Raw genomic sequence first — 22,624 nt, 5'->3', positions numbered from 1 at the left:
ATTCCAGATTTGGGACAGTGCACCATTAGCTGTAAACCTCTGACAGATGTCACTGTGATTTGACTACTTTCCCTCCGTTACAAGGCTTTATCAGTAAGTCATTCCCTATGCATGAAGGAAGGCCCTGTAACAGACTTTTCCTGTTTCCTATATGATCTAAACTCCTACAGAATTAAGTTTAAAACAGATTTGAAAACCAGCACTTCACATCCTTCAAGAAAATGCACCCCACGTGTGAATACTGTATTAAGTAGATGGGACAGAACAAAACAGTTTACTGCTACTCTGTGTGTGTTGGCAATTGCTGAAGGAAAACACTTACCAGATTATTTGAAACTGGAAAAGCGTATTTCATTAGGTTCTCAAATATGGATCGTCTAGTTCTCCCTTCAGGCTTATGAGCAAACCGCAAGTTTCGAATATCCTAGGGGAAAAAAAGAGAGAAATCAAGTTGCAAATTTCTGAACCACTTCAAAATCCAAGAAATCCAAATGGGAGAATTCAAAATGGGGTCACATGACAATCTCTTTCTAGCACTGATTTAATACTGTACTTTGAACAATGTTGTATTGCAACACTGGGCTTGGTTCAGGGGTTTTCTACAGCCTCCAACAACATCAGTGCACCCAAGGGAGGGCACAGCTGTGCCTGACCACAGCATCTTGCCTTCACATGAAGCTCTTCACCTGCTGGAAGTCTTGAGGAGTGCTCTGCTCAGGAAGAAGCTGTTTGACCAGCAGGACTTTGTGAGACAGACCTCCTTGGCTCTCACTGAACTCTCAGGCCAAGCCCTAAGACCACTGGAGGGGATGGACTAACAAAGGCTCTACAGAGCTACTGCAAGTAGGGGGCCCAAGAACAGCCAGCTGGGTGCAAAGCATCCAATACCATCTCCCTTCAAAGCTTCCATCTCTCAGAGCACTCAAGAGGATGTCTTGAAACCAAGAACTCCTCCAGTTTGTGCAGCAGCACAGTGTAGACAGAAAGCGGTCATTCAGGACCTCCTTTCCATAGTCATCTACAAAACCAAATTTGGAAAGTAAATAAAGCATCTCTAAGTTTTTCTACCCAAGCCTGCAACTATAATGCTTGCAGTAAAGAGTCTAACACCAATCAACAGGAAACGAGTTATCAAGTTCAAGTACATGAAGATGGTAGAGCAAGTCAGAAAATGAGACAAACAGCTGAAGACTTTGCTTCCTCACAGGGATTATATGCCTTGTCTCAGAGAGAGAACTTTTCAGGATGTATAAGATGTATCTGTACCACTCTGTTACTGCTGTGTGCATATCCCGGTGAAGCAAATTGACATATATAAATATGCTATAAAGGGCCAAAACACCCCTGCTACTGTTTGTGCCTGAGTTTGCCATACAGGGAAATAATACAGTTCACTCTAAACCTGACCAAGTGTGCTTACACACAAAATGGCTGAGGACTAGGAATCCAGATCAAAACAGGGAACAAATTAGCTTGCCAGCACAAGCACCCCACCCTATGTTAGCCAGGGTGGACTATGACTGCCATGGGATATGGGAGCAGCTGGATGATTTGGTACGGATTGCAGTAACTGGTCTTGACTCAGCACACCCACAGCTTGACAGTCTGCTTAGCTTCCTGGTGCCTCTAAATCACAGCAGTGACCAGAGCAGTTTGGGATTCCTTTTCATTCCTCCATCTGCTCTTATCCAGCAAGTGGCATCCTTTTAGCATTGAGGGGCTCTGACAAGCTTCTAAGCAGCCCAAGACCTACAAGGTTCTGAATCCAGCTCTTCCGATGTGGTCACTGAGGGAAGCAGAAGAGCCATGCTGTCTAGAAATATGGATTTAGGAGATGAGATGGTAGCTTTATCTGCTTTGTGGGCCTATAGTTAAGCAGACATGAGGAGGCAAATTGTTAATTTTTACTGCAGTCTGTATTTCCAATTATTCCAAGGGCTCTTGAGAGGCACATGTGAAATATGTACTGCCTTGAAAGAAATGAAAGAACAGCCCTGACGAGGACTGAAGGCTACTCACCAGCCCCTCACGGCAAAGCCCTCACGGCAAAGCACAGCAGCAGGTGGACATGAGCTAATGATTTAGGGGATGAAACGTGCCCCTTTCTTGCTGTTGAAATGCAAATGAGTGAAAGGTCTACTGAATTCCACAGTAACTGGAGTCTATCTAGGATAAGTCTGGTGGGCAACCATGAGAGCTGAGGATGCAGGCCTATATTTCCGTTCAGGCACAAAGCCTGAAAAAAGGTTTGGACCTCTTCTCAAATGAGTGGAGCTGGAGAATACTGAAAATTACTTCTAAAATCATGTTTTTTGACACCTGTGAAGTCATGCTGACTGAAACATTTTGCAGAACTTCCTACAGTACTACAGAGAAAACCTTTAAAAATACATGTTCCCCTTCCCCTGTTGTAAAACACAGATAAAATTTTACCTTGCATACAATCTCCAGCCCATATGAATTTTCACCGCGACTGGAAGCACCTCCAATTTTCTCCACTCTGTTGATTACACCTAAAGATGCATCTAGGACAAAAGGAGGGTCCTGTAGACAGTTGAAATTTGTGAGTTTAAAAAGGGGAGGGGGAACAAATCCCCAGCTCCTGCTCCCTTATGTCTATATTCCAAAACATATTGCCACACTTCACACAGAAATACTCTCAAACAACACCTAAGTCTACAGATTGAAAAGCAGATTATTTCATAAGCTTACCCGTTCCATGCTTTTAAAATACAGTCTATAATTGGTAACAGTAAGGGTTCCTCTGATTGCTCCAGTGAAGGGGCAGATGTAAGTAACATCCTTAGCTTAAGGAAAAAAAAAAAAAAGAGTAGCTGTTAATTTCACAGTTAATTTACGGGAGAAAAATTATGCCAGCAACAATAATTGTGGGCTCTACCTTGCAGATCATGAAAGCAAAACAAGCTTAATCTGTGGTTCTAGCCTAGAGCTAACTTGCAAGTTTCAGTTCTGTAGCAAAGGTAAGAGTTTGGGTAGAGACAGTACCATCACCCAGAATCCTAAATTTGCACAAAAATACTACCCCTGTCAACAGGCCAGTGTTTGGTGCAAACTGTTTGCTCTTGCTGCCAGTAGCTGAGAACATCATGCATGAAAAGAGGAGAGCACTCCTGCCTGGATGCACACATTTGAAGCTGACAACAATCTGTATAAAAGCTAAGGATTGTGCCCAAGATGGTTTGTGCCACCAGGAGCAGGAGAAGGCAGCTCTCATACATGTGACTTTAGGATGCTTGGGTCTTTCTGTCCACCTTTACACATGGAGTCAGCCCTGGGACGAAGGGCCTCATGCTAAAAGCCAGCAGAGCTGCAGTGATTTGCAGAAGCCATGAATCTGTGTAACACCCAGCTGCCAGTGATCTTAGGTCTGAAGTCAGCGATCAAGTTACTCTGCACAATTCAATTATTTTTGAGCCTGAGTGACGGTGACTCAAAACAGTCCCCTTCTTAAAAGGCCTCAAATGTTTCTCACTTATTCCAGCAAAAGGCAAGAGGTGCTGCTGGCTTTCCACAGCAAACACCTCTCCTAACTGCCCTTCTGTTTTATATCAATTAAAAATGCCAAGATTTAAGTTGCTGCCTCCCTACCTCTATCACGTCTTCTGCCACTGAAGCAGTTGTCTGGCAGTGTCGAGCCAATGGTTTACAATATCACCAAGAAGTTATGACACCCCTCAAAAACACAGAGGAGACACACTGGCCAGAGCTACCAGATCCATGAAAAAGCTCCCTGGATAATCTTAATAACCTCAAGCCCCCAAGCCCTAGGGGACCCATTTTGCAAGGGCTGTGTCAGAAGGACGGCTCGCCTCCCACCCAGAAGACAGCCACCATGAACATGAGGTGTGAGGCTACTGGGGGTCAGAATGGGAATCTAAATTTCTTCCAGCTTTACCCCATGAGATTTAGCCCAGAGGGGGAAAGAGAAGAAGTCTGCCTTATTCCAGGGCACTGGCAATTAATATAACTAAATCATCCTCAAGTCAGCTCTGCTTCTGCATTGTCTTCATTGACTCTCGAGATCTGATGTGGAGAAAGATCCTTAAAATATTAGAAGTGAGTAATTTCGAGCAAAATATGTAGCACGCAATATCTGGTTAAAAAGAAATAAAATATACATATCTATAAAAAACATGCCAGTAATTCCATTATTTATTTACTTACATAAATTTACATGTATTTGTTTGAAGGACAATTAAATACAAAATGCTTATAGCCATTTCTAATTAAACCAAGTGTTTCATTAGTGTCCAATTATTAATCACTTCTTTTCAAAGACTAGTTTGACAGAGGTTTGAAAGCAGACTCAGGAAGCATAACAAGGGTGAGGGCAGCCTGCCTAGTTTTTCCACTGGAGTTCTCATTACTCAAAATGTAATTTTGAAATGCTTAAAAAAACCCCAGCAAAATCCACTAATAAGAAAAGCGTGCATTTACATCTGAAAAGGAACAGGATTTCTGGGTAAAGAGGAAAGGTGCTAGAAAAATGTTTTCCAGGTAAGGAACCCCAGGCACGATCTCAAACACTGGCCTTGCCAGCTTGTAAGCCACACCACCTTTCACATTTGCATTTTATTAGCCTGGTTTCCTAAGGAAATAATTTTACTTAATTACACTGCGCATGTACAAGCGTACCTACACACATGGCTCGTCTGACCTTAACCCTGCCACAGCTGTATGATTTCAGCAGTCTCTACTTGATAAACAGGCATCTCCAAGGCATTAAAGTGCTTCACTGTTTGTGAGAATGAATGCCAGGTATAATAGAGAGGTTGTGGTGGTGCTATCACCATGGGAAAGCCTAATGAGCTCAGCCTTTGGTATGTATAAGAGAATACATATGGGGGAAAGAAACTGGAAGCCACATTTACTAATTCCCCTACTTGTGGAATTCCTGTCTTTTACAGGCCAATCTTACCCTAGATTATTGGGTTGGCTGAAAATATTTTTTCTTCCCTTCCCTGTAAAATACAAGGAGGATTACATTTGCCTTTCTTCACACTCTTAACAGGAAACAATTATTGCTGATGAATAACAAAGATTTCCTTTTTGCTGCCTTTAGCTTCTTGGTGGAACAGGCAGCTGCTGTCTGGGCTACTCCAAAAACCACCCAGTCTTATAGATTTACATGGCTCATCACACCATTTGCCAACAGATAAAACACTGGTAATTCTGATCTCTTAAACCATTCCCTAGGAACCCTTCTGCCTCACTGTCAGAGCTAATTATATCTGTGGAGTGAGTTAGATATCAATCTGCAGTGTATGGTTGGAGTACGAGTTCAAAGTCCTTAGGAAAGAGGTTGAGAAAAAGATTAATCATTGAGGTGGGCTGTTTGAAGGTTTTCTTGCTTGTTTTTATATTGTTGTTGATGAGTGCATTGTTTTGTGAAGTGTTTTCAATTTTCATTTTTTTGGGTTTTTTTTTTATGTTTAGGACTGAAGTTGCACTCTTCCTTGTCATCTTAAGAGGAAGGCAACATGTTAAAAAGGCAAATGCAAAATCTTTCACAGCAAATTAATCAAGAGGCTTACTCAAGCCTTCAGAATGGAGAGCATCAGCAAATCTGATGCATGTCAGGTGGTCTGGATGAAAAAAGAAAAAAAACATCCCACATCACAGTAAATTCCCTGCAAAAGCACTGTATCCTTTCTTAGAGCCCATGACAGAGATTTGACACATAACTGTGCTGTGTCAGCCTAGGAAGTTACCCTGTGGCAAGGACAAACTGAAACAGTTGATCCACATCCTCTCAGGATGCAGCAAATGAAGAGTGGTACAATTCACCCCATCATTCATGGTAAGAGTCTTGAATTGCTTTGTACTTGCTGCGTGCTGAAAGAAGACACAGTTACCTTGGCCCATGTGACGTGCAGTAGCTCAAATAATGAAACAACCTGATCATGGTTCCCAAAACATCTGCAATTTGCTGTTGTTGATCAGTGACCACCAAGATATTTTGCTCTTAGGATATTCTACTGTTTGTCAGCAAACAACAAGGAATTTCCTCTTCACATACCCATGTCTTTAATGGTTTCCCCAGGCAGCAAAGGTGGCTCTTCCATTTCAGCCAATTTATTAGCCTCCCTCAGGACCTAGGCAAAAGATACAAGTACAAACAGAAATTCATTATGTTCTCACAAAGCAAGAAGCTTACACTTAGAGGTCATCAGTGCCAAGGACAACAAATATTGAAAGATCTTCAAGTACTGCCTAGGGTCTCTTCAGAGGTCAACACCAGGCTCTGTGCTTTGGCAGCACACTTTCCAGGTATCCTTTCACGCTCCAGCCTTCTCTTGCCCAGGCCACCTTCACAAGTCAAATTCTCTCACAAGTATGGACAGAGCCAAAGGAATCAGTTCCTTTCCCAGTTGAAGTGCTCAGCGATTACCACAATGACACCAACTATTCAGCAGAGCAATTTCTACTTAACACTGAGGAAAGTTGAAGAGGACACCCTGGTCACTCCACTGTGCCCAGTGAGGGTCCCACAACTGCAAAAGTCCTGACTTGACTCAGTTACAAAGGTACCATTTTGACAGGCATATATAGGAGATACAGTTTTGATTTTATTTTTTTGGCTGCCAAATGACCAATTCTTCACTGTTCTTTGGGTTCATGTTATACCACAGGCCATGACTTCTCAGACCTGTGATTGCATTTACACAAGGGTTTTCACAGGAACAGCTGCTATCAGGGGCAGATAGACATTTTAGGAAAGCATGGCTGTAACTAGGAGAAAGTCTAAACCTGTAAGACCTAGGAGAGAAGTGATCAAGATTAAAGTTATGTCTATGTGGCCAAATGCAGACAGATTTAATCATGTCCATGCCTCAAACTGGACAAATGACCACAATCTCAGCAGTACAGTTTGCTCAACCTCTTCAAACAGACAGACAGAGCAGGTAAATTAGTCCAGACTCTGCCTCATGCTGTAGCATGAACTTTGAGTTCAAGGTTGGTGTGTGCCTACCTGGTGGAGACAGGCAGAGGGAGCTCACTGCTGCTCACAACTGAATGTGCAGGCTCACCCAAAATGTTTTTCTTTATTATAATGCAAGGAAAGAGAAAAGTAATTGTTTCAATTTGGTATCAGGAAATCCTTGCAAAGAAAATTCAAAGACATAGCCTAACGTGGCATTCTAGAACCTGACATGTCTGTGGTCAACTTTCATGTAGGATCAAGCCAGAGGGAGAGCCTCAGGGAAGAAAAATTCCCTAAACTATGCAAAAAAAATTGGAAACAAACCCAAAGAAAGCCCTTGCCACAATAAGAGCACATTCCAGCATTTTCACACAACAGATTGATGCATAGATGAAAAGATTAACAAGATCAAAGCCTTCTTGAGAACAAGATGTACATTTTTAAAAATGCATTCAAAAGACTCTTAGGGAAAAAAAAAATTAATAATAAAAGCAAGTACAGTCCCAGCTTACTAACAGAAACCTCACAACTGCACCCACTTAGATCATGTCTTACCAGGGAGGCTGCCAGAGAAGCTGGGCTGGGGTCCACAGGGTGAGCAAGGAGAAGTCACCATTGACAGAACTCACAGTGGCAGCAACTTGCTGGGAAAGTTCTCTTCCCCCACATCAGCAGTATCAGTAAAAATAAGGTTTTGCTGGTATAACAAGCAGAAATCGATGCTGAGGACTTCTTGTCAGCACAGCTGTGCTGGCCAAAGATCATACACCCCATCAAAGCTCTGACTGAGGACCTCCCTTACAAAAGCCTGTGATGTAGACCCACTCTCAACTCCTGTGCGTCCAATTTTGCGCTTGAGTAACAGCCCTGAAATTTGCAGGATAACATCTGGGTTATGATAAATGAGATGGAGGCTTCTGGCTAATTAGCCCATAAGTGGTGGTCATCTTTTTGGCCTTTCATCTTGGAAGGACATTAGTGAAAATACACTCTGCGTTCAGAACACGATCACAGCTTCTTTGAGAAGGTCCGTACCCCACGCGGGCAGCAGCTGCTGCCAGGATCACTTCGGTCAACAGCTGGACTCGCCGCTCTCCTGCAGATGTCAGCGGGAGCACGTCCAGCTGTAAACATTTGCAGGACTGGGCTGTATCTTAAGCCAAAACAAATATGAGGTAAGACACATAGAAAGAACTCGGTATGACAAACATCTGCTGAGGTGGCAGAGGTGGGCAGTGCTCAGGTGGGCTTTAAACACTGTCCTGCAAGTGGGGGAGAGAAGGAGGGAATAGGCAAGCAGAATGAAAGACAAGGACCTGCATGTCAACACTATTCTCTAAAGACAAGGTTGAAAGTCTATTCAGTTTAAAAAGTGTCTTTTGTAAGTCTAATAAAATCCATCTGCTCACTCACAGTTCTCTGAGATGTCTCCAGGATCAGAGGAAAGGGTAAGCAATCCAAACCTATGCTTACCTCAACACAGGGCAGCAGACAGCTGGCTTCCTGGAAGCACAGCACTTCAAGGTCAGCCTCCTTGCCTCCCCTCTTATTATTTCGTTGGGTTGGTTTTTTTTTTGCTACAGTCTTGAGGACTAAACTCATTTTCACCACCCCTCAAGTGACTTCAGCACAGTACCTATATCAGGTAGCAAAGCACTGACTCCATGATGATTTCAAAGTCGGTGCGAGAACATAATCCCCTGGACAAGTCATCCTTCCCATGAGGCTGAGACAGACATGGTTAGAAAGCCCAGGACAAACACTTCTCTGTTGTGCCAGTCTATGCACTGTCTGCTCAGCACTAGATTTTCAGTGAGCCTCCAGTTGGAACATGGGCACTTGAAACCCATCCTGAAAGAAACCAAAAAATGAACGGTAGGCATTTTCCTGAAACCCATCTCCATCAATGGCTCCATAAAATTGATTCAGGGAAATGCAATCTGTGGGGCTGAAAATGTAGGCAGCAGGCAGGAGAAGACATCTGCAGCACCACTGAAGGACAGGGGCCAGCAGCAGGTAAGAAAAGTGGGTGGATAAGAGAAGAGGAGTTTTGGAAACAGATCAAGGAGAAATAATGGTATGGGACAATGCACATGAAGATCTGAGATGACGTCAGTGTCATAAATGGGCCCTTTGCTCTTTATATGACTAAGGAGATGACATGAAAAGCCCTTCCATCTTACTGCCAATCCTTCTCTCCCCCTCAAAATCCAAAAATGGTTCATTAAACTGTGAGAAAAATCTTTTTTTGTACATTAGCCTATTTTCAAGACTCTAAAAATAACACTCTTGGGCCCAAATTTAGCCCTCTGAAAACCTTACAAAATTAAATTAAGAGCACCAGTAAGGCGAGGAAGCAGGGAAGGGAGCCAGGGACACGACTGCGGCAGCCTGGCTGCAGGGGGGGTTCAGCAGCTGCTGATACATAAATGCTATTGAGGCAGGTACCACATATGCCTGCAGCTGAAATGTGCTACCTGCATGTACCTTAGCCTTTTAAATTCTTTTAAAAAATTAATTTCCTTTAAATTCATTTCCTACTGGAAGTGCAATAAAAAGAATTCTTAGAAATCTGCAATGAAGAACATATCTACAGCTGGGCAAATCATTATTACTTAGGAATAGGACCACACTGACATAGTCACACACGGCTCTTTCTGCAACAATCATTGTCAAACTAAGACCCTTTCTGTAAGAAACCGATACAATGACCAAAAACTAGTGGAATACTCTGCCTTGACTCTAAGTCAAACAAGGTCTTTGTTATTTTTTCCCCACAAAATTGTTACGCTTGGAAACTGAATCTCTGAAGGAATGAAGGCCTGTTACACACCAGAACAGCCTTTATTTCTGTATTCTTTTACTAAGTAACATCATCTATCCATCCCACCTGTCAGCAGCTCTCCCTCTAGATGAAACAGCTCTCTAAGATTCTGAGAATGGGAGTACCTTAGAATCTAAACACAAGTCCTGGCTCAGCTCGGAGGGTGTGAGGACTTTGTGCCACCACCTACCTTTGTCCTCTGCTCAAGCAGCGACTTGGCAGAACAAACCCACACTGCTACATTCAACAACCACTTCTCTACTCCAGCATCCCACCCTGTGTAAGCTCCAGCACAGTCACCCCCAGCTGAAGGTGCAGAGCTCTCTCATGCCCTCCCAGCTACTTCCCTCAAGACAGGGAAGCTGCTGTTTTTTGAGGCAACCTCCAGATATGAGCAACAAAAGAATCATCTCCTTTCCTTGCATGTATGGGGTCAGGAAAAGAGATTTAGGTCCTGCTGAAAAGGTAAGACTGCTGTGATTCAGAGTATTGCAGTTCTGGCTAGTGTCTCCAACCATATATTCACATTGCCTCCTAACACAGCAGCCAGCATGCTGCTACAAAAATCCCTCTCCTGGATGATGTTCCTGCACAATTTGTGCATGCAGCTCATCCTGAGCAGCTGCATCCAATCCAGGGTGTTACAGAGTTGAACTGCAAGCACACTCTCTGCATAGGGTCTTGAAAGTCCGTGCACCACTGAACAGTGTTCCAGAGGGACCTGAGAGGGTACATGACACTCTAAATTCAGGGTCTGCTTTTTAACTGTGAACCAAACAGACGCCGTGTTTTCCTGTTGTAGTGCCTGGTGAGGTGCTTGCCTACCAGCGATGCTGCACAGCCTGGCTGACAACCCCCATCCTGCGCTGAGGCCAAGCCAGGACTGCCTCCTCCTACCCACCCTGCCAGTGCTGCCATTGCTTCTCTGCCTAGTTCAGTCAAGATGCCCGGGTCCACTCTATGGCTCTTATAATGGAAGTTTTTCATTTCATTTTTTCAAACCTGGATCATTTTGCCAGGACTAGCTTAGGGTGTGACTGCAGGAGTGAAGGCAAGCAAATCCTGGGCAAGAGAGAGGGAGCAGCTTGAACCATCCAGGGAGAGAGTAATTTTATCCCCGGATACTGCACAAGCCTCCTGATAATGAAGATGCACGAGGACAGCACCTGAGGTCCCTCCTAACCATTTACCAGTTATTCTTTTTTTACTTTCTCCTGAATATTTGAGTCCTGAAATCCACAAAGGTCAGATTGTTTGGCTTCACACAACTTAAGGGGAGACAGGTTTGTGTTACCAAATTGTTGTGTAATATTTTTCCCAAGTCTGCAGAGATTCTTCTACCCTGAATCACAATAAAAATGAGCAAAAGGAATCTTTTTTGGCTTAGACAATATTAAAATGTACCCTTTCTGTATTTTTTTTTTTTCTTTCCTCTGAGTTAATCTCTCCTTGGTAACCTCCTACACACTCCAAGTCACTTTGCACATTTTGAACAGAGCTTTTGTGCATAAAGCCACAGCACTGGTACGACACGTTCAACCCGACAGCATGAACACCTTGCTCCTGTATTACTCCTTTCCCCAAAAGCATGTCTGCTCCATCTACTGAAAAGACAAGCCCTCCAAGCTGGGAACTGCTTTTGTTCCAGATACGCAGTCCTGGTTTTATGTTTCCTACAGCAGGAAGGCGGTCGCTTAACTGGTCCCTTGACATAAACATATCTAACCTGCCTGTACAGACAAACATTGCACATGCAAGAAGTGCCCTCGCTTCTGCAGCCCCTGCACTCGGATTTGGCATGTCTCTGTCTGCTTCATGAGCATGCACTGGTCAGCAGCTACAGGTAAAAGATATGCTGCAGGGACAAGAAAGCACATGTTGTACATTTACAAAAACATGTCTGAGAGAGAACGAGTAGAGTTCAAAAAAATGTATCTTTTCAAATCAAGTGTGAAATATGGAATTGCAACTCAACAGCCAAGTGAGAGGTTTAATCTCCTGTAGGAAAATACCTCTCTGATGTTACACATTTAAAGGACTACCTAGGAATATTCTGGTTATACTCAACATATCTAAACTTTTCTTTACTCCCTTTTTTTTAATGTCTTTGTCTTAAAAGATGGAAAATTATTAAATGCCCTCCTTAACCACCATTTTTGCCACTTTGCAGGCAGGTAGTGAGTAAGCTCCAGGAATATCCATTTCACCTGAAACTGGAGATATGCATCTGTGCTGGTCCCCCTAGGCACTCTGTACCAGTTGGTGGAAAGCAGGATACCTAGGAGATGCACCTTTAGGATAAGTACCTTTCTTCCAACTGAAGGCTAAGAACTAGGGTAAAGGAATGTCAGTGCAGATCTGGAAGGGAAAAGCCCAATGCTGGTCCTTCCTTGTGGCCAGCATAGCAAAACGCAGTCTCCTGGACACCTACAAAAAACTGAGCAGTCATATCCTATACTTTTAAGAGAAGTACAAATGCACTGTGTATAGAGAGGCAGCAGGGAATGAGTCAAGTCAGATACAAATACTGCATGGATTTAATTTAAAAAGGCATGACTTCAAAGCTTGTAGGACAGGTTGTCTTAGCTGAGGTATAAAAAACAGCTTTTGTGACAGAGCTGGCTCTTACCTGCTGTCACAAAAAACCACATAAGAGAAGTCAGCCTCTGTGCAATGACTTAGCCATACGACTACTTTTACATACTTGATTAATTTATAAACTTTGTTTGTAAATTAATAGCAAAAAATATACACTTACATAACTAATGCTTCTCTGCTTTAAATGCCTTTTTTTTAAATGCCTTTTTGGGGGTCTCAAACCACATTCACCTATTCCTTCCCCTGAATTTCCCTGCCACTCCATTTATTCCCTCTTTCATGGCTGTTTCCATCAGTCAGTCAATGAAGGACAGTGCCACTGTGGCAACTGCATCAAGATTTATCATAACTCCAATGATAGTATAAAAATACCCAAAACAAAACCGATAGTAAAGCTCTTTCAATTCGTGACAGAAAAAAATCCCCACAGCAGTCTTAATTCTGTCCAGCTGACATTGACAGAAGCTGCAGAACTGACACAAATCTGTGCAGAAACAAGATGACTGTGCATAGGACATTTTCTCACAGGTGCGTAGGTTTCTTCTCTAAATGAAACATTTCTTACCACAGGAAAAAGGGCATATTTTTCCCAGCATTTTACTGCTAAGGTGCTTCTGTCCTTTCAGTGCTCAACCATCAGGACCATGGAACAGAAGCCATTCTTAGTTGACTGCAAACACTGCATTACTTGGAGGAGAATTTCAGCTGCCATTTACGGCTATTTCAAGTGTACTTGGAGAAGATTTGTGTGCTAAGAATCCTACTGGAAATGCAATAAAACATAAACTGAGCAAGTAAATGGACTTCGGTGATTATTTTTGAATCATTAAGAATACCACAGCAGAAAGACTATGGGAAAGAACAGAAATATCTCTGCATGACTGAGGCACAGGGACTTTTCTGAGGATTATGACCAGATGGCTTGAAAAACTATGTTAGAGGCATTCAGAGCTGCAAGATATTAATTGCAGGGAAATGCTTTATGTCTTATTCCTTTGGGATATTAAAAGTTCAAAGGGGAAAAGACAAAACACCATGGACACATGGATCATTTCAGAAGAGTACACAAAGAATCAAATATACCATCCAAAGACCACATCAAGCCCATTCAGCTCCTAAGAGAGCACTTGGCCAAAGGCAGCCTCCTAGCTTGGTTGAAAAAAAAAACAACACAAGAAGTACTTCAGTTATCAAAAAATGTTCTGACAACAGATCACATATTACACTACTCTAAAGACAGTAATCACATACAAAGTACACTGCAACTACCTTTTAACTACACCTTCCTGACACATCTAAAAAAACAAATCACAAACTGTGATCTCTACCTACCATATAGGTTTTGAGAAAGCATAAAAGTGCTTGAGAAATCACTTGCTTACTTACCACTGCCTTGAAAATCCTTAAAAAGAAGCTGAGGATTATTGTATTTTAAAAAAAAGAAATACAGCCCCCAAGGTAATATAAAGGGACTCCTCTGCAGGAGGAAGCAGTCACCATGCAGTGTTTCCCTGGGGTTTTCTGCTTTGTTTTTTCCACGATGCTCTTCTCCACTCAGACCCAAATGTCCAGTGATGAAGAACAGCCTCTCTGGGCTCCCTGGGCTGGTGAATCTCCTGGGCCTTCGCTGCACAACTACAAGGCAAAGCTCAGAAGCTCAAAGGAACACATTGTTGAGGGCCACTCACTCAACCATGGCTGGCTTGTCTCTTCAAGTTTGTATGGCTTGGTGCCTCAAGACAATTCTCTCATTAGGCTCTGACAGAAAGTCGTCATTGACTCAACTCAGCAACGCTCCCTGGCACAGAAGGTTGCAGATATTATCTATTCAGACAAGTCCAACATTTTTTAATACAGAACCTTCTTCACTGCCAAGGGTTCCACATACGTCTCAAACCACAACGCCTCTGTTCTCCATAAGCTGCTCAAAAACTTTGGACAGCACATTAGCTTGACTCTATTTTTCTGAATTTTGTTTAGCAAACAACTTAAATGTGAAAAGAAGATTAAAAGTTTCAAGGACACCATTCAACCAGTTCAGTGAATTTCATATCAACAGTGTTAAGTGACAGAAAAACACTCTGACCAAAAACAGTGACTTATAAATTCTACCAACTAAAATAAGTCACAGAATATTGCCGTCATTACTAAGAATTTCACTTTCGAGTTTGATCCAGATAATTATATATTTATAATGAGAAAATAATCATACAGAGGAGAACAAAGATGTTGCATTCCGTGCAAAAAACATCTACAGAAAATCAAATCTTGGCAGGCACTGCATGTAATCACAAATCCATGTACTCCCTTTAAATACCATGCTTGTTCATTCCTGCCTGATCTGTCCTTCAGTTTACAAAACTGTATCTAACGGGGGCAGGGGGGGAAGCTACCTCTTACCTGGTTTTACTCAACAAAAAGAAAATTCTTGCACTTTGTAGCTAGGAGAAATACGGCAGTCGATTAGGAAGAGATGAAAATACTTTTGAGAACATATGAAGGCCATTTGCTTATTCTCTTTAGCTTTCCATTCCTAATAGATGGCAATCATAAATACTTCCAGAGATTTCTTTCACTGTGCCTTACTTCATATTTGAGCATTTAGGTACCTCTATATAAGAAAAATTAGTGATGTTTGCTGTCTTTGCTCTTTTCTAACTAGATAAGCACTTAGGGAGTATTATTTCCATGTAAAGGAAACAGAAAACTGACTGTATCTGGCTTTTTTCCCTATCTAATTTGCATGAAATCAGTATTTTTCAACCCAGAGGCTGACTACTCTGTGGGTTTGTTTCCTTGAAAGTGGGAGGTGCAGAAAAGGACTTACTGGGGAGAGGTGCAAGGAGGGGACCAAGATTTTCCACATCTTGGGATATTTTAATATATATATAGTTTACATAAAAATACTATAATTCTTATGAAATAGGCACCATTTACTATAAACTGTAGTCCTCAAAAAATGTGGCAATGGCAGGGGCTAAATTCCACTCACTGACAGGGCTGTCCTGGTATGACTGTGCTTATGGACAAGAGCATCATTCATTCTCCAGAACCAGTCCTTTGTGCCTTTGTTCATCAACAGCTTAACGCTCCAAAGAAAGGGAGCCCATTTCCCCCAGGCACACACACGCAATTCGTATGGTCAAAATCAGAATTTCAAGACAGTTAAAATATGTTTTCCTGTAAGACTTCCTTACTTCTCTTCTGCTGCTCTTTAAGTCCCTCTGTTTGACACCTTTGATAACAAAGAGCACTGCCTGTTCTTGGATTTGGCCCTTGGACTGCATCCCTGTGTACAAAGGGACCTTTGGAAATACTACTGGCAGGTCAGGTAAAGGCCACTTCTGCCTGCATAGCTTCTATTCCTGTACAGTCACACGAAAACGTGAAGTACCTCCATGTGAGAACGGAACCGAGCAATGATGCAGAGAGATATACGGTCAAGTCCTCATACAGTGACAGTAAAAAGATGAACAGTTTATTCAATTTCACTGCTGCATCACCAGCTTGCATCTAGCCAAGTGTTTTGTGACCACAGGTCAATTATCTTCACCATCTGGTGGCTTGTGCAATACAGTCTGCAACTTAATAGCAGTCACAGTCCAGTGCACCAGGAAGGAAACCCCCCAACATGGAAGACATCTTTGCATTTGCTATGAACTAGGCTGCTTACAGGCAGTCCTATGCAAAGAGTCAAGGGTCAGTCTAAAACAGGAATATTTATCTCCATATATTATCACAGAGCCGACTGGCAGGGCAGAAAGTCTTCAACTACCATGGAGAAGCTTAGGCAGAGGTTTTGTCATGATTTAGTGCTTCCAAGCTAGCATTACCCACTGACAGAAAAGTCCCTTAAAATCAAAACTGAAAAACATTGCTTAAATGAGTGCTTAGAGTTTAAAACGTTATGTCACTCTCTAAACCCAGCTCTTGTTGAACATGTGTTACACATAACCAAAGCCTGACACACTTCCTGCATTGGCAGGGAGATAGTAATGGAAAAGCTAACTGAGGCTAGTTTTGGTGATTTACAGCAAAGGATGGAGGGGGGGAATCACATCTTTTTTCAATATGTTTTTCTACTAACAATATACGTGTTTTACACAAAACTAATCTAAGCTACTTTGCACTAAAGCTAGAATAAGGCAAGACAAAGGTGGCAAAGTCAGTGACTGGCATTCCAATTAATCCTGCCCAGTATCACCTGAGGGACAGGATTTACCTCAAATTTACAAGTTTACATCTGGAGATATTACTCTGCACTCTCTCCACAGTCAGAAGAGAAACACATTAGGTTCTCAAACCAGATAAAACTACACCTTTACTTAAGCCCAGTTAAAGCTGGGATCCATAGAAATCACTTGCTGCCCCTCAAAGTATGTTCCCAACATCTGCACCAAGGACTTCTCTAGCTCAGCTCCATGACATTCTCACATAACATGGGCATATCCTTAAAGTTGAGATAGATCAGATCATAAATGATCTATGTCCTTCTATTGAGCGCAAAGGAATTATGGTTGGCTACCTTGAATGCAGGCTTGCCCAAACACATTTAATCCAGGAAACCTAAGGAGACAGCAACAGTATCTATTTACTGTCTTGGAAGGAAATACTCCTTCATATACCTTTTGTCATGCACCAGTTATGTATCTTACAAAATAAACCACATGGGCTTTTCTATAGTCCCTGACCATACATGTAATAGATAACAAATGAAGGTTACACAAGCCACTCTGTTTCTTCCCATTTCTAACCTTCAAGTCCTGGGAATGCTACAATAATATTCTTGCATCTCATGCATAAACCTACTGTAAATCCACCAATTCCTCATATATTAAAGAGGAAAATCACTATGCAGGGAACAAACGGTCATGAAGGTCATATGCTTGTACAGTATTTTTTCTGGACTTCCGAGAGTATCAAGAATTGTGGATCTTACTGTTGCCCTCAAAGGGGAGAATGGCTTAGTGGTCACAACAGTGCTAACGACAAAGATTTAAACAACTTTTTCTGAAGGGTGCATAGCTAAGCAGGTGACACACAGACCTGCTGTGGTTTCCTACTCTGTAGGTGCAAGAAGCAATATAAAGAAAACATATGAGATTCCATCCTTTGGTTTAAGCTTTTCCTGCATACAGTCCAAAACCAAACAGAACAGGCCTTAACAAATTTTCAGGCAAAGGTACTGTTCTTAAAGCAAATGTCAGCAGGCTCTGCTGGCCATATCCATTGCTACTCAACTGCAAATGAACAGGATCCAACCCTTTTATAAGAGCTACTCCAAAGCTTTGAACATGGAAAACTTCAGGCATTATCCTATAAAGCAACAGCTACCTAAAAATGAAAATCCCTACTGATAAAAGATAGAGCATCAGCAAGAAGACTTAAGTATAAAATGCACAGACAGATCTCCTCATATGCACAAGAGAAAATACTGCCGACAGGACTTAGAAGCAAGAAACTCACTGTATTTTATTAACCACCAACTTTCCAGGTCTGTAACAGCTATTTATACACTCCAATCCCTCTGGCAAAGTTGGACTTAAGGTGGCTTTAACATCTCAACCCAAATTACAAAGTATCTATGGATTTCCAACACCATTTTCACTTCCAACTACTTCAATACTGTTCTTGCCTGATCTGTAACTTATGTTAAAACATATGGCAGTGTATTTGCTAAAAAATACCTTCAAGAGTATATACTCTAAATCAATTCTAAACAGCTTTGGATTTGAGATCAGGAAGGGGGTGGAAAGAGAATCTAAGAGCACTTCATTGTTTTTCTGTTGGGGTTTGAGTTTGTTGGTTTTTAACTTTTTTTTTTTTCCCTCTTTTTTTTTTTTTTTTTTCCCTATGAAACAAACTGAAGCAGCCAAAAGTTATTTAGAGTTAGTTTATGAAGTGAAAATTCTGTAAACTTTCTACTGGAAAGGTAATTTAATCTCAGTTCCAGATACTGACATGCTCAATATACATTTAAAAAAAAACCCAAACCCTAACCTTCATAAAGGTTATTATTAAATACTTTGGAGAAAGATTTAGGAAAAATACTGCACATGCATTCAGTAGGAATCCTCAGTGGTTGTCTCATTTACCTCATTACTCACATGCATGCACACACACAGAGTGTTAATTGCACTCTAAAAGAAAACTGCAGGCACAGACTGCAAGAAATTAGGTGGGTCCTTCCCCTGGTTCCCTCCTCCCAATGGACGCCTACCATTCTTCTAAAAATTCCCCACAGAAAAAGAGAGTGCTAATTGTAGCTATCACAAAGTGTTTTTCCATCGTCATAGAAATTTAATTCCTAAATTTGAGCCAATGCACACGCAGAGGCAGAGACCAAATAGAGGTAGGAGTGATGCTGAATCCACGTAGCAACTCACTCTAGCAGGAAAAGTTTAAACACACAACAAGATCACAATCCCATAACTGGCATATCCATGTAAAAATCTTGAAAAGCTTATTTTCAGCCTCTTAAAGCTAACTGATGCAACACTTTCCTGTGAGAATACTGCATAGCCCAGGCACTTGCCACCCATACCACAGAGCTACCACAAAATGCATCAGTTCCCTCTGCAGGGCTTGTTCTCTTACATTCTTTCAGGAACAATGTGGGACCTCTTTTTGTCCTACAGTAATGAGATGCTTAGCTCAAATCTCAGTACCTGGTAACACTTGGGAGTTCATGTTGTCTTGTGCCAATGAAAGGTGCACAAGGTGCCCATGTGTGTAAGGAAAGCATTAGAGCAGAGAACACACTCATGCCACCGTATCAGTCAATGGCACTGCCTCATCTGCAGTATCCAAGGCAAGGCCACATCTCAGAAAATTTAAACAAAATAACAAAAACAATCAAGAATTTTAAAAAAATCTCTCACAGAACTGACTTTCAAAACTTATGGAACTGTCACATGGCAGAGATGTCAATTTGAGAAAAACCAGACAAAGAATGACAAGCCCCGGAAAAGAATATCCGTTGTCCTTGACTTAAGACCTGAAAGAAATCAGCATTAGCCGACCACCACTCATAATTACTGTTCCCTTTGGGAGCTGGCATCAGGCTGCAAGAGGAAGCCCAGGGATCAAACAGTAACACTCCAGCACAGACAGTGATGATTAGAGGACAAATGGTGGGTCTGCAGTTGCACTGGCAACACCAACATGAGAGGCTGTATAGTAGAGAGGAGATCATCTGACCCCCAAGAACTGCTCCCCAGCACAAGACACTCTCAGGAATGAGGACTGAAATGATGAATGCATGAGCTCCTCTAGGAGAATGAAATCAACCTGTAGGAGTGGAAACTGCCCCTTTCTCCCTATCCTCAAATACAAGTAGGAGCATGGGAATGCATTTTCTCCAGGTCTGCCTACCACTGACAAGCAGCCACTCGAGTGTAAAGGAATGACCCAGCTTTACACCTACACACAGCTGCACTGCAGCCACTCACAGCACCTCTGCAAGAGTAAGCTTTAGGTGAAGCACAGAAGGCATGTGCCCAGTTTGTGTTCACACAGAGTTGATGCAGGTGGAGAGCAAAAAGCCTTTTTCCAGCAGAAGCAGGTGCTCACACTTAGCCTGCAGTGACTTTATTGCAAATAAGTAGTCCCCTGCTTTGCCATCTCTCCTGAAACACTACTTTAACATGAAAGAGGAGCAGTATTTTTTCCAACCAAAGCAGAACTTTAGATTGCTTAGAAACAGAAAAAGTGGGCAGGCTGTGAAGAAATCACTCCTGCATATTACTGGAACTGTGGCACAGCATGAAATTATGGTCTCCTAATGACCTCCAGGAACACATAGGCATCTTCTGCTTGAAAAAAAATCTCTCATGCAGCTGAACATTCCTCTGTGGAACATTCCACTGTTTTTGATTGCTAGTGAGTACAGAGGCCCTGTTGAATGGGAAACCAGACAAACTGATGAGAGCTGGAATCCCTACCCAGACAGCTTACAGCTCACACAGATAAGGTGACAAAAGTGAGGAAATAATCACAAGACACAATCAGGATTGCAAGGAAAACATGTTGAGGCGTCTTAACCACTAGAAGGGAAAGGCGACTTCAGTTCTAAAAAGGAAATATTGGCTTGTCCTCCACTTCTAAAGGTAGTCCTCAAGTGTCACAAAAACTGTGGTGAGAAGACGAGTTGTGCATCAAAACTGAAAAAGAACTCCACATATGCAAACTTCAGAAAAAAAATATGAGAAAGTGAGTTTATTATTTTATAATATTATATATATAATATAATATTATACAGCTAGAGCTTTAGCAGAATTTGCAGTCTTATTTAATCAGATCAATAAACCACTTAGCCTCAGCCTAGAAATGACATTTTCTGTATATTAGAGTGACTGAACACCCTGACTTCACAAGGGAAAAACTAGAGACATATTACAAATTTCCATATTCAGGTGTGTTCAGAAGGTAATTTTTTGTATCCACAGGCAAAAGGTGCAAATTATCATAGAATGCACATAAACTACTGATTAATTTCTAAATCTTAGCTTAAAATTGGCTAATAAGCTGCCTTTAGAAAGAAACCTTCATAGTCTTGTCACTTACGAACAGGTGGACTCTGTTATTAATTATGGATGACTGAGACAACACTCACGGGATGAAAAATCACCATGGTTGTCAAAGGAATTAGCTTTGTACTCAGAGATTTTTATGCAATTTTACCATGTTTACGTTTTACAAAGACTCTCAACCACAGCTGAGAATTGCTCAAGCTATTACTAGAATGTACCAGTACCAAAAGTTTTATACTCGGGGACTTTATTTTTTTAAAGGTAAGCTATATCAACAAACCCCTTGGTTTCATAAGAGGAACATACAGATAGCTTTCAGAACTTCTGTGACACTGAACTAGAACTCTGAATTTATAATTAACTAATCTAATAGACTTAAAAGAGCCCTGTTTGGATCTTTTTTATGTCAGAGAAATTCATTGTGACAGAAGATTATTTTTATCAGCTTGGAGATTGCAATCTTTCTCTGAAAGAAGGTACTTCCAAGGACTCAGTGTTTACAAACAAGCAGAAACTCTCAAGACAGAACACCTTGTATACATATATATACACATAACAGGAAGAAAAAGTATATAGAACTGACAGATTGAGGATTTCACTTACTTAAAGCACCTAAAAGAAAATGGAGTGGCTCTGAAAATTCATCTCCAAGTGAGGATTGCAGAGTCAGCTATTACAAGAAACAACCTTATAAAGAAGGACATCACACGGTAGAGAATAAACTTCAATTTCACCTGTTTGACTTTGGGTCCTTTCAGTAATTTGGCTAAATATATTTTGGCATTACTGAAAGCTGACGTTATTTTACCATAGCCAACTCACAGAAGCAAGATGTTCTCTGAAAGAGGTCACATTTTTGTATTTTTGTATTTTTTAAGACAAAACATACATACCCTTAAATCTGGAGAGAAGTTGTCTGCTGAGGTGGAGATGGAGTCAGATGACAAAGCAGAAGCAGATTTGGTGTGAGTGGAATGGTCCGACTGCGACGTGGAAGCGCTATAAAGAGAAACACCAGAGTGTATCAAAACTATGCTCAAGCAAGTTCAGAAGCTGACAAGTTGAGCCACTTGCTTACAGTCATATCAGGCACTCTTCACTATTCCTACCCTTTCCACTCTCAGTTAGTCAGCCCTCAGCAGTGCTTTAAGAGAACCTGTTCTACTTGCCATTACCAGGAATTACCATAATGCACAAAACTCATTACTAAAGCTCAGCTCAGACCGAGCCAACATTAACACAACCACCAGTTTGTGCTGAGGAACATGCTCAGTGCCCCAAGCTGGGTGAGCAGCTGCAGTGGAGCTGCAGGTTGAGCTGTGTGTGGCGAGAGCCCGAGCCAAGAGGCCAGAACTGCCAACCCTTTGCACAGTGAAGGGCCTGGGGACCTGCAGCGTGGCCAGGTGACACTCAGAGACACAGCAGGAGCCACTGAACCCCAGACCTTCCTTCATTTAGACTGTCAGGGTATAAAAGCCCTGGGTTTCCTTTGTTTGGGGTCCCTCCTCAGAGGCACCAGCTCAAGCTGCTATTTTGCTAATTTGTTATTGTACCGTGATTAAATTACTTGAAGGACTAGGGTGTCTAAGACACCTACGGGAAACCTGGGGTCAAGACAGCACAGAAACCTGGTCTGCCTGTGAGTGTGGGGTGTGTAGCTGCAAAGGGGCTTTGGTCCCAGCTCAGGTGGTGAGAGGGAGACTGTCAGACTGACTCCTGGATGGT

General features: G+C 41.9%; 1 protein-coding gene across 6 annotated transcripts in view; it reads right to left on the bottom strand.

Moving 5' to 3' along the window:
- Positions 1-22,624, bottom strand: part of MTMR2 (myotubularin related protein 2) — a 62,543-nt gene that overhangs the window by 18,878 nt on the left and 21,041 nt on the right. For all 6 annotated transcript variants that reach the window (XM_058832928.1, XM_058832961.1, XM_058832946.1 and 3 more), the window contains 5 exons: positions 21,793-21,898; positions 6,041-6,116; positions 2,713-2,807; positions 2,434-2,544; positions 323-424 (listed from right to left, as the gene is read on the bottom strand). In XM_058832928.1, coding sequence (XP_058688911.1) covers positions 323-424; positions 2,434-2,544; positions 2,713-2,807; positions 6,041-6,116; positions 21,793-21,898 — 490 coding nt within the window. The remainder of the gene's footprint in view (positions 1-322; positions 425-2,433; positions 2,545-2,712; positions 2,808-6,040; positions 6,117-21,792; positions 21,899-22,624) is intronic.

The sequence above is a fragment of the Poecile atricapillus genome, chromosome 1 (genome assembly GCF_030490865.1).
Source record: "Poecile atricapillus isolate bPoeAtr1 chromosome 1, bPoeAtr1.hap1, whole genome shotgun sequence".
NCBI lineage: Eukaryota > Metazoa > Chordata > Aves > Passeriformes > Paridae > Poecile > Poecile atricapillus.
This window is presented reverse-complemented; position numbering and strand designations above follow the sequence as displayed.